Consider the following 13,078-nt stretch of genomic DNA (forward strand, 5'->3'; position numbering starts at 1 on the left):
GATGCTAGTTTGTGTAAAGTTGACACAAAACTAGCCACCACAATCGCTGCGGCTTTTTTCAAGCAACTTTACTGTTATTTCCACCTCTTACCCTCCATCCCCATTTGTATTGACCATCTTCTCTCCACTCCAATGAAAACCTCCCCTGTTTTCACTATTTCCCCTCACATTATTTGTGTATTGTTATTCTTCACTCTAGGGCTCCTTCCCATGCCCTCCCCTCTGTGCTACCACTTGACTTTCATAGTTTCTGCATTTACTCCAGGTTTGATATTCACATCTGAAGATTTGGAGGTAGGATTCACAGAAGAATGAGAACATGTGCCATTTGACTTTCTGTGTCTGGGTTAATTCACTTAATACAATATTTTCTAGTTCCATCTCTTTGCCTCTAGATTTCATTTTCTTTACAGATGAATAGTATTCCACAGTGTATATGTACTGCATTCTCATTACCCATTCATTAGTTAAAAACTATCTAAGTTATTTCCTTTTCCTAGTCTATGTGAATAGAGTGGTAATGAACAAGACTGAGCAAGTATCTGGGGTAGGATGTCAAGAATTTTGGACACATCCCAAAGAACTGCATAGCTTGCTTATAAGGTATCTGTTTGCCTGCATGTGAGTTCACACTACATGTATGTCATGCCCACGGAGATCAGAAGAGGTGTTAGTTCTTCTGGAATTGGAGTTAAATAATGTTGTGAGCCTCTAAGTAGGTTATGGGAATCGAAGCTTGGTCCTCTGCAAGAGTAAAAATGCTATTAACCACTGAGACAAGCGCCATTTGTTATTTAGAGCCACTGGTAGCAAAAGTCCGTGAGAGCATGCAGCAGTGACACCTAGAGTTGAGAAGGTCTACCTATCAGAACTAAGGGTTCTGTTACAGGAAACCATCACTCAATGCATTATGAAATTCCTGCCTTTTGAATGAATTGGCTGTCACTTGTTGTAAACTTCTTGTGCAATAACAGCTGTGATTCTCTCCATTTACGGTACATTTCCATGTTATGTGTACATGTAATCTCATGATTGCATCTCAATTTGGGCTCAACTTTCCCTATACATTTGGGGTAATTGGATAACTGCCCCCAGCTGTGTATATTTTCATTCACATATATCTGGCACATTCAACAATGACAGGCAGCCACTAAGGTGACTATAGGTGTTGATGGCTCTTAGACATCGAACCCATAGCCCTCCACAGGAGATTATGCATGTCTGGCTTTCTAAAGTTCGAAATACTGCCTACATTCGCCACCCAGGGTGACTCCACAGGGATGGATGTTCTTTTAGAGCCGGTAGTCAAACATGGGTAAGATCTTGTTTTTGCAACCCATCCTAAGACAGGCACAGTCCAATTGCTGAGTCACCCTGAGGCAGGGTCAACAAGGCTGGAGCAAAGAACTCCGACTCCTGCTGAGTACCCAGGTAATAAAATAAAAGGGTGGATATGTAGTAGGACAGGCCCATAGGGTCGAGCAAATAGGCTCAGCCCTATAGCCAAGGCATGCTCATAGTGTACTCCTTAAGAGCCAACCTAGAGTCTGCCTGAGGGCCTAGCAATAGAAGCTCAGAGTTCCTAGTCAATGTCAGAGTTCCTGATCATGCCAATTCTGCCTAAGGACCTAACAACAGCCTCTGTCCGAGTTCCTGATCATGCGCAGCCAATGAGGGATGACCACACAGACTGGGTGCTGGGAGGAGGGTATATAAGGCCTTCCCAGTTATTGAATTAAAGAGTTTGTTATTTGCTTTCACAGAGTTCTGGTGGCTGTGTCATTGATGCCACACCTTCTGACCCCTGGCCCCTAGGAAGCCGTTTGAATCCAAGCAACAAAGTATAATGTGGATAGAAGAAGAATTCTATCTCAAAGCCACAGAAAATATATTCAACAAAATCATAGAAGAAAATTTTCCCAACCTAAAGGAGGACATACCTAAGTAGGTACAAGAATCTTACAGAATACCAAATAGACTGGAAAAAAATAAAAATCCCTTCACCACATAATAATTAAAATGCTAAATATACAGAATAGAGACAGAATATTAAGAGCTGCAAAGGAAAATGGTCAAGAAACATATAAAGAAGACCTATCAGTATTACACCCAAGTTCTCAAAGGAGAATCTGAAAGGAAGAAGGTCCTAGACAGACATTTTGCAGTAAAGCTTTCAATGACTACAGACAGAGAAAACAAGGTATTCCAAGATAAAACCTGATTTAAACAATACCTATCCATAAATCCAGCACTACAGAAAGTACTAGAAGGAAAACTCCAACCCAAGGAAGTTAGCTGCTCCCAAAAAAACACAGGCAATAGACAGCAGCAAATTTCAAAGAAGGAAAATGCATACACACAAACATCACCAACAACAAAAAAAAAAACAGGAATTAACAATCACTGGTCATTAATATCTCTTACTATCAATGGACTGACTCAATGTGCCCATAAAAAGACACAGGCTAACAGAATGGGTACGAAAACAGGATCCATCCTTCTGCTGCATAAAACAAACACACTTCAACTGCAAAGATAGACATTACCTCAGAGTAAAAGGCTGGGAAAAGATTTTTTAATCAAATGGAGTTAAGAAGCAAGCTGGTGTGGCTATCCTAAATTCTAACAACATAGACTTCAAACTAAAATCAATCAAAAGAGATTGGGAAGGACATTTCATACTCATCACAAGAAAGATCCACCAAGATGAAGTCTCAATTCTGAATGTTTATGCCCCAAATACAAAGGCACCAACATATGTAAAAGAAACATTAATAAAACTTAAATGGCACATCAAACTCCACACATTAGTAGTAGGAGACTTCAACATCCCACTCTCAATACTGGACAGATCTGCCACATTGAAACTTAACAGAGAAATAAGGGATCTAACAGATGTTATGACTCAAATAGACCTAATAGATATCCACAGAATATTCCACCATAACAATAAAGAATATACCTTATCCGTAGCAACCCATGGAACTTTCTCTAAAATCAACCACATACTCGGTCACAAAGCAAATCTCAATAGATACAAAAAAGTTAGAATAACCTCCTGTAGTCTATCAGACCACCATGGTTTAAATTTAGATTTCAACAACAACAAAAATTACAGTAGGCCTTCAATCTCATGGGAACTGAATAATCCTCAACTGAATCACCAATGGGTAAAGGAAGAAATGAAGAAAGAAATTAAAGATTTCCTACAATTCAATGAAAATGAATGTACTACATACTCAAACTTATGGGACACTATGAAAGCAGTGCTAAGAGGAAAATTCATAGCACTAGATACCCACATAAAGAAATTGGAGAAATCTCACACTAGTGACTAAATAGCACACCTATAAGCTCTAGAACAAAAAGAAACAAACTCACTCAGGAGGAAAAGATGCCAGGAAATAATCAAATTGAGAGTTGGAGTCAATGAAATACAAACAAAGAAACAAATCAAAGAATCAGTGAAACAAAGAGTTGGTTCTTTGAGAAAATGAGTAAGATAGACAAGCCCTTATCCAAACTAACCAAAAGGCAGAGAGAGAGAGAGCATCCAAATTAACAAAATCAGAAATGAAAAGGGAGACATAAGAACAGACAACGAGGAAATCCAGAGAATCATCAGGTCATACTTCTAACACCTGTACTCTTCAAAATTGGAAACAGACAATTTTTCTAGACAGGTACCACATACCAAAGTTAAATCAAGACCAGATAAACAATTTGAATAGACCAATAAGCCCTAAGGAAACAGAAACAGACATTAAAAGTCTCCCAACCAAAAAAATCCCAGGACAAGATGGTTTCAACCCAGAATTCTACCAGATTTTCAAAGTAGAGTTAATACCAACACTCTGCAAATTATTCCACACAATAGAAACAGATGGGACATTACCAAACTCCTTTTATGAGGCTACAGTTACTCTGATTCCCAAGCCAAACAAACATGCAACAAAGAAAGAGAATTACAGACCAATCTCCCTCATGAACATTGATGCAAAAATACTCAATAAAATATTGGCAAACCAAATCCAAAAACACATAAAAAAAAGTATCCACCATAATCAAGTAGGCTTTATTCAAGACATACAAGGATGGTTGAACATACTAAATTTACTGTAAATTTACAATTTACGGCAAGAAAACAGCCAACATCAAAAAGTTCAAAGAGATTCTACTAAAAGCAGGAACAAGACAACGCTGTTCACTCTCTCCATATTTATTCAATATAGTACATGAAGTTCTCTTGAGTTTCTCTCCATTAAGCTGTTGGCTTGCTGTACATTGCCTTTATTATGTTTAGGTATGTTCCTTGTATTTCAGAACTCTCTAAAACTTTTATCATGAAGGTGTTTTGGATTTTGTCAAAGGCCTTTTCAGCATCTAATGAGATGATCATGCGGTTGTTGTCTTTCAGTTTGTTTATATGGTGTATTACATTGACAGATTTTTATATGTTCAACCATTCTTGCATCCCTGGGATGAAGCCTACTTGGTCATGGTGGATAAATTTTTTGATGTGTTCCTGGATTCGGTTGGGCAGTATTCCATTGAGTATTTTTGCATCAATGTTCATGAGGGAGAATGGTCTGTAATCTTCTTACTTTGTTGCATCTTTGTGTGTTTTTGATATCAGGGTAACTGTAGCCTCATAAAAAAATTTGGGCAGGCTTTTGGGAATCTGGTGCCTGTGGTGTGATGCCTTGTGCAGCCTTGGTGCAGTGGGAAGGGGCTTGGACTTGCTCGGGCTTAGTGTGCTGGGCTCTACTGACTCCACATGGAAGACCTTGATTTGGGAGAGGTGGGGATGTTGGGTGGCTTGGAAGAGAGGGCTGGTGTTTGGAGAAGGAAGGAGGTGGGATCTGTGGGTGGTATGTAGAGTGAGTAGACAATTTCTTAATAAAGAAAAATGGAAAAAAAAGAGATAGAAATGGCTCATGTCTCAGTGGTTAAGAGCATTTTTCTCTTGCAGAGGACCAAGCTTCAATTCCCATTACCTACTTAGAGGCTCACAACATTCTTTATCTCCAGTTCCAGAAGAACTGATACCTCTTCTGATCTCCATGGGCATGACATACATGTAGTGTGTATACATATGCAGGAAAACTCATACCTGATAAGCATGCTATGAAGTTCTTTGGCATGTGTCCAAAGTTCTTGACATCCTACCCCAGATACTTGCTCAGTCTTGTTCATTACCACTCTATTCACATAGACTAGGAAAAGGAAATAACCTAAATAGCTTTCAACTAATGAATGGGTAATGAGAATGCAGTACATATACACTGTGGAATACTATTTATCTGTAAAGAAAATGAAATCTAGAGGCAAAGGGATGGAACTAGAAAATATTGTATTAAGTGAATTAACACAGACACAGAAAGTCAAATGACACATGTTCTCATTCTTCTGTGATACCTAACTCCAAATCTTCAGATGTGAATATGAAAACTGGCGTATGTGCAGAAACTATGAAAGTCAAGTGGTAGCACAGAGGGGAGGGCATGGGAAGGAGCCCTAGAGTGAAGAATAACAATACACAAATGATGTGAGGGGAAATAGTGAAAACAGGGGAGGTTTTCATTAGAGTGGAGAGAAGGTGGTCAATACAATTGGGGATGGAGGAGAGGAGGTAGAAATAACAGTAAGGATGCTTGAAAAAAGCCATAGTGATTGTGCTGGCTAGTTTTGTGTCAACTTTACACAAACTAGCATCATCTGAGTGGAGGGAGCCTCAACTGAAAAAATGCCTCCATAAGATTGGGCTGTAGGCAACCCAGTAGGGCATTTTCTTAGTTAGTGATTGTTGGGTATGGCCCAGCAAACTGTCGGTGGTACAATCTCGGGGCTGGTGTTTCTGGGTTCTATACAAAAGCAGGCTGAGTAAGCCATGGGGAGCAAGCTAGTAAGAAGTATTCCTTCATGGCCTTTGCATAAGCTCCTACCTCCAGGTTCGTATCCTGACTGATGAACAGTGATATGGAATGTAAGCCAAATAAACCCTGTCCTCCTCAACTAATTTTTGAGTCAGGGTGCTTCCTCAGAGCAACAGAACCCCTAAATAAGACAATGATTATTCATCTAAAATTACTTGTATGTGTTCGTTCGTGTGTGTGTGTGTGTGTGTGTGTGTGTGTGTGTGTATACATCTGTACTTTAAATGAAAATTCCCTCAGCTGAGATGTCAACGTTTCTACAAAAAGCCATAAACTGTGTAGCAAAATCCCCAGTACCAGGGATGAAACACTCCCTTTTGAGTTGTTGGTAAGGAGAGTTTGAGAGTCCCAAAACAATATGTGGTATTGACATTGCCCTTGACCATCTCACAGAAGTTGGAGGTAAGTCGCTCTTGCTGAAAATACCATGTGCTTCAGACACAGGACTGGAAGGATCCAAGCTGGAACTGACCTAAAAGTCTGCACCCTGAGAACTAATTTTCATAGTACTTGGTGCTGTGCAAGCAGCCAAGGGAAGGAAACAACAAATACACCTAACCAGCTGTGACATCAAAGTACCACAAAGACCAGCTTGGCAAAAAATCAATAAGTATGTAGTGTGGAATAAATATTTTGTACACTGTGAAGATGTGTCTTTGCCAAGGTGCCTTCTGATTGCTTTAATAAAGAGCTGAATTGCGAATAGCTAGGTGGAAAGAGGTTGGACAGGACTTCCAGGCAGAAAGTGAGGAAGACACACTAGGCGTGTGACAGACACCAGGGCACATGGAGAGGAAAGAGGAGTTGCAAGATGGAAGAGAGGTAAAAAGCCATGAGGCAAAACATAGATTGATATAAATGGGTTAAGTTATGGGAGCTAGTGGGACAAGCATAAGCTATAGGCTGAGCTTTTCATTATTAATAGTATGTCTCCATGTCATTTTTTAAATTGTGAGCTGGAGGCCCAAAGGAAAAAAACTCTGCCTACAAGTATGCATCATACCTCTTACATCTTGGCCATAAGGAAGAGAATACTGAGGATGGTAGCACATGTGTTTAATCCCAGCATGCAGGAGGCAGAGGCAGGGGGATTTCTGTGATTTTGAGGACAGCCTGGTGTACACAATGGTTTCCAGTCTACCTAGGTCCAGACTGTAAAACCTTGACTCAAAAAAAAGGAGATAATGAAATTGAGATGTAATTCAAACCATGATTTTTAATGTACCTATTGTCCCAAATTGTGTATTTTCGCTCAGTGCTATGCTGGGGAGGATCAAGAAGTGAGTGTAATGTCCAAATTGTCTCCTCTCTGTTCACTGACTCACTAACAAGTTGAGGGGAGCTCTGCTGGCCTTTATGTCTTCTGCCACATTTCTTTTTTTATTTTTTTTATATACTTCTTTTTTAATTTTACTTACCAACTCCAGTTCTCCCTCCCTCCCCTTCTCCCGCTTCCCCGCAAGTTCTCCTCATGCCACCCACTGGCAATGGGACCAGGTCTTATCCTGGGTACACGAAATGGCTTTATTTTTTAATTTTTTAACTCAATTTACATACCAACTACAGATCACCCTCTCAACGCTCCTCCATCTCCTCCCTCTTTCCCCACAATGCCCCATCCCCTCCTCCAAAAGGGTTAGTTCTTCCATGGGGGAACAGGAAAGCCTGGTACATTCAGTTGAGTCAGGACCAAGCTCCTCCACCATGCGTCATGAGTGAGCAAGGTGTCCCACCACAGGTAATGGGATCCAGAAAGCCAGATCATGCACCAGGGATAGATCCTGATCCCACTGCCAGGGGCCCCTCAAAGAGACCAAGTTTCTCCCGCATGCAGAGGGTAGTATAGTCCCATGAGGGCTCCACAGCTGTTGGTCTAAAGTTCGTGAGTTTCCACAAACTTGGTCCAGTTGTCTCTGTAGATTTCCCCATCATGATCCTGACCCCGTCTTCCTCATTCTTATTCCCTCTCTTCAACTGGCTCCTGGAGCTCGGCCTGGTGCTTGGTTGCGGATCTCTGTACCTGCTTCCATCAGTTACTGGATGAAGGCTCTATGACGACAGGATATTCACCGATCTGATTACCAGGATAGTCCAGTACAGCCACCTTCTCCACCATTGCTAGTAGTCTAATCTGGGGTCATTCTTGAGGATTCCCGGGAATTCCCCTAGTACCAGGTTTCTCCCTAGCCCCATAATGATACCCTCTATCCAGATATTTCTTTCATTACTCTCCCACTCCACGTTCCCTAGGTTAACCATGTTCTCAATCCCCAAACCCTTCCCCCACTGCCCCCCTCACCCCCAGTTTACTCATGTAGATATCCTCTGTTTCTCCTTCCCAAGTTGATCCATGTGTCCCTCTAAGATTCCTCCTTGTTTCCTAGCTCATGAACTGCCTTTTTAGAGCACATTCCCTGTGGTGTGTTGCCTTATTCTGCCTTGTTTCTATGATAACACTTGTGAAGAGGGAGATTCTCTAATTTTACAGAAATAAAATAACAGAAATTAACAAAGAAATCTATCATTTTATCCCAAAATATGAGCTCCTTGTCAGGCCCACTTTGATAAAGAACAGGCCTAAAACAAAAATCCAGGTTGTTGTGTAGTCTAATTTTTTAACACTAGCAGAAGGGTTTTTGAGATATTTAAATTAAAATGCATCTTGTATCTCAGGTTACCCCCTCCTATCAGTCTTATCTATAATGTTGTTCAGAGAGAGCAGTTAGGAGCCTCACTTCATAGAAGAGACACACTAAGTTCAATGACTTGAGAAGAAGGTTTTGTTTTAATGTGTCCTTTAGAGATTTTTTAAGTGCTTCTTTCCTATACAAAAGGAGAATTATTCTCAAAGCAAATATTGCAAGACAGCTAAGTTCTACTTCCTTAAGACAGCATATTTTGACACCACTGAAAGTTACAAAGGAGAAAAAAAGCAGGCAACAAGTGAAACTCAACTCAAAATGCTAACAATTCCTATGATGCAACCTGGAATGACCTCTAACTACAAATTATACCCCAGAGACCAGCACACCATGGAAGACTATTCATCATGAGTTAAGTACAGAGAGCTGCTCTCCAGAACTGTTTTTTCAAATATTAAAAAATGAATTGAGCATTATTTTTGGGAGGGAGGAGATGTATGAAGATGGATTAGACGATTCTACACATAGGGAAAACATTCTAATTAAGAGACTTTAAAAGCTACTGTAGATGTTTATTTGATACTAGCAATGTGGTCAGTTATCATAAAGTATTTCTCTTCATCACAAAAGAGTAAGGATTTCAAAAGTCCAAAGGGAAAAATCTAGAAGCTTTAAAAATTTGAACTGAGCCCTAATTCTTCTCAAAAAGGGCCTCCAAAATCTGGAGTAGAATTATCATACTCCATAATGAAATGCTTGAGTTCTTCAACATGTTTCTCACCTATTTCATGCAAACTCTGCTTCATTGCAAACTGTATAGATTTTTCTAAGGAACGGTCCTTTTCAACCAGCCTTTCCACCACCATCCCGAAAGTTTCACAGACTTGTCGGTAAACCTTCTCAATCTCTGTGATTTTTGATGCAATCACTTTTGAGCGACTGCTAAGCTGGCTGTCTTCACACAATTCTGGGCCAGCTGTTGTGTGGGACTCGGGTTCTTCTGTCTGGTTGATACATAATGGTGCCTTGGATCCCATCTCAAACTCGGAAATTTCAGCCAAGTTGTTTTCTTCTGACTTCTTGGGATTTTCATTAGCCCACTTGCTTGCAGCATCAGCCTGTTCCTTCTCAGTCAGCCGGCTGGGGCTTTTTAACACCTTGGATGAAGAACCTGAAGGCACAGTATCTCTTGATGTTTTCAAAAACTGGATGACTCTCTCTTTACATCGATGTCGAGACTGATGGAAGGAGCGCATCCTGCTTCTACTGCTGAGACTGGAGCCAAATCTGTTGGGTAGGGAGTCCTTCCCGCCCACAAGTGATTCTCTCAAAAATGGAGCGCCTCGTTTATGGGGAGATCGTTGTCTTGAATAATGGGAAGAATAGAAACGTCTTCTTCTAAAGCCGTTTCTCATGGCCCTGTATTGAGGCTGTCGGCTTGTGGCATACTCATCTCTTGACCATCGGTAGCCATAAGGGCCTCTTTTGTAGGGTGGGCCACTTCTTGGATTCTGAGAAAAACAGCGGCCTTCATCCCATTTTTGGTAATCCACGTGACAGTAGTATCTACTGTAGCCTCCTTCATCGGTTCTGGCTAGCAGAGATGGTCTCTTGTCTCCCAGAGGCGGTCTGTTTGGCACAACGGTTGCCATCACTGGGATGGTTCCAAGGAGGCGCTTATTTTCGTGGAAGTTGCTTGTAGTCATACCATCCCTTTGCTTGATTTCCTGGAAGTCGCTTGTAGTCACACCATCCTTCAGACCACATCTCATCTCGTGGAAGCCACCGGACTTCTGTGAGCAGAAATGTGTACTTCCCTTCCTGTTCACTTTCAATTTCTAACGATACTCATGGCTTAGTTCAAGAATCTGTTATTGTCTAAAAATTCGTCCTTGGAACTCTCCAACAAGTACGTTCCACTGCTGCTGCTTAAACCCCACCAACAGCTCTCTAATTAGACTTAGGACCACTCAACAGCATGGAAATCATGCCACGTGTTTGAAAGCTAGAAAATTAGCTGAGGCTAATGAGGTCATGTGTCCTAGAGGAGAATGCAGTACTACCACACTGACTAAATCTGTACATTTCCTAAGTGAATTCCATTTACTACAAATAAGTGTAGCTCTCACCCCTCACCATAAAATGCTTCTCTTTGCAACAGAGAGAGACCATTGCAGAAAACCACAACCACTCAAATTCAGAGAACAAGTGATTGTGGGGTGTCTAGCCCCAAGACACACACACACACACACACACACACACACACACACACACACACACATCTCAACTCCCGGGCCTAAGGCTCAGGGAGCATCATTAAGAGGAAGAGGAAAGTTTGTAGGAAACAGAAATCAAAGGGAAGCTTCACCCTTGATATTTCAACAATATGACTGCCTGAACAAGACCTGAATAAGGACAATACCAATCAATATGCTAACTTGAAAGGGGGAAATCTCATAGGGTTTACCTCTAAACAAAGAACTACAGACTGCTAAAGAATTAGTCTTCCCCAGGGATGACCCTTTTAACTGGTTACCAATATCAACTCATCAGCTCTGAATCATATACATATATAAGAAAAACTAAATAGACTGGGAATGCTGTATTAATATATTTATGGGTGTGTGTGTGTGTGTGTGTGTGTGTGTGTGTGTGTGTGATAATTAATTAAAAGAGATCATAAATTTGAAAGGTAACCAGGAGGAGAGGATATGGAAGGGAAGGAAATAGAAAAGGAAAGGATGTGATTGTATTATCATTTCTAAAAATTTCAAAATTAAATAATATATAAATAAACATAGAAAACATATAAGGAAAAGAACATAAACACATAAAATATTTATTTAACAGTGAACAAATGTAAAATGAATTAAAATTAACTTACGTAATAGCAAAAAATCATAATATTCTAATAAAATTCACTAGTGAAAAAAAAAGTACCTTAAAATACAAGCTTACACAATATTTATTTAACATATTGAACAAATGTAAAATCAATTAAAATTAATTTATGTAACAAAAAAATCATAATGTCATAACATTGTATATAGTTTTTCTTATATTAGTTATAACTTTTGTCCTTTTTTCTTTTTATTAAAATAGAAAAGGGGAAATATGGTGATATTTTATTTGTACTGAAATGTGATTTTATTTGTATTTAATAAATAAGGTTGCCTGGGGATCAGAGCTAATAGCAAGCCATAGCAGAAGCCGGGCGGTGGTGGTGGACACCTTTAATCCAGATCACATGACAGACAGATCTCTGTGTGTTCAAGGATACAGCTAGCATGGAGACACACGCCTTTAATCTCAGTACCAACCACAGAAGACCTGGAGGTCTGTATAGACAGGCAGTGATGGATGATGAGGTCATGTGGTTGGATTTACAACCAATGAGGAGGCAGAACAAAAAAGTCAATAAAAAGACACACAGGAAGTAGGTCTCTTTCTGAGGGGAAGGACAGTGGCGGCAGGAAGTGTCATAAGTACATGAGGAGAGGCGGCAGGAGGTTTTTAGGTCTCAGCTCTCAGCTACTGCTCTGACCTCTTGGACTTTGAACTCTGCATTTGGCTCTGTGTTTCTTATTTAATAAGATTCCTCATCTACATACTCCTACGAGAAAAAGTTTCTTCCTTAATACTCCTCAACTGCATGTTTATCATTAATACAGAAATTCTAATCATTTAGAGAGTTACAGGTTGTCATGTTCTGGACCACAGACATGCTGTCTAGCTGCAGGTCTGCACCCCTTTCTCCAGCCCACACGGATGTGCTACCCAGCTCATGCCTGCATCCCACCCTCCAGCCCACGAGACAAGACACTACATGTCTCATAGAGCCTGAAACAGCCTATGCTTCCTGGGCTTCCACAGCATTGTAGCCATCAGGACCCCAAGCTTCACTCCCATATCAGCAGGAAGCAACCAAGAATGATTTCTACAGCCTTTGTCACTTACCCATCTTTCTATACTGAACTTTCCAGCCTAGGGGTGGACTGCCCTTTAAAAATGTTCTATTATTGTATAACTTCTGCCCATGATCCTGAAATATATACACTATCAGACATTCTCCTCATGTACTTATGACAATTATTCTGTATACAAGCCTTGCTATGTATACCCTGACACAGGTTATTACTGTCCTCACATAGCTCAATGGTTTAATATTGCCTTGATTACAAATTTAAACTAGGTAAGCTTCAACTGCAGCCTTGGCCGCACAGATGCTCGTGACTAACTCAGGTAACTCCTTATCTAACAATGCCTCTTGAAAATACAATTTAAATCAATTAATACCACCAATCAGAGATTAATAGAGTTAATGTTTCAAACTAATCATTTCTTTATAACAACTGAGACTCATAGTATTCAGACACACCTGACCATATTATGTCATACTAGTTAATGATAGATTTTTTATGTTATTCTGTTGTTCCCTTTTTGGGACAGAGATATTCTAACTTACACAACTATATCTATTAGATAGTTATACTAATTCTC

General features: G+C 40.2%; 1 protein-coding gene across 1 annotated transcript; it reads right to left on the bottom strand.

The window, feature by feature from the left end:
- Positions 1 to 9,279: 9,279 nt before the first annotated feature.
- On the bottom strand, positions 9,280 to 10,420 carry LOC131899543 (periphilin-1-like). Its single transcript, XM_059251032.1, has one exon. The coding sequence runs from the start codon at positions 10,348 to 10,350 to the stop codon at positions 9,280 to 9,282; it is 1,071 nt and encodes a 356-aa protein (XP_059107015.1). The 5' UTR covers positions 10,351 to 10,420.
- Between the last annotated feature and the right edge of the window lie 2,658 nt (positions 10,421 to 13,078).

The sequence above is a fragment of the Peromyscus eremicus genome, chromosome X (genome assembly GCF_949786415.1).
Source record: "Peromyscus eremicus chromosome X, PerEre_H2_v1, whole genome shotgun sequence".
NCBI classification, from domain to species: domain Eukaryota; kingdom Metazoa; phylum Chordata; class Mammalia; order Rodentia; family Cricetidae; genus Peromyscus; species Peromyscus eremicus.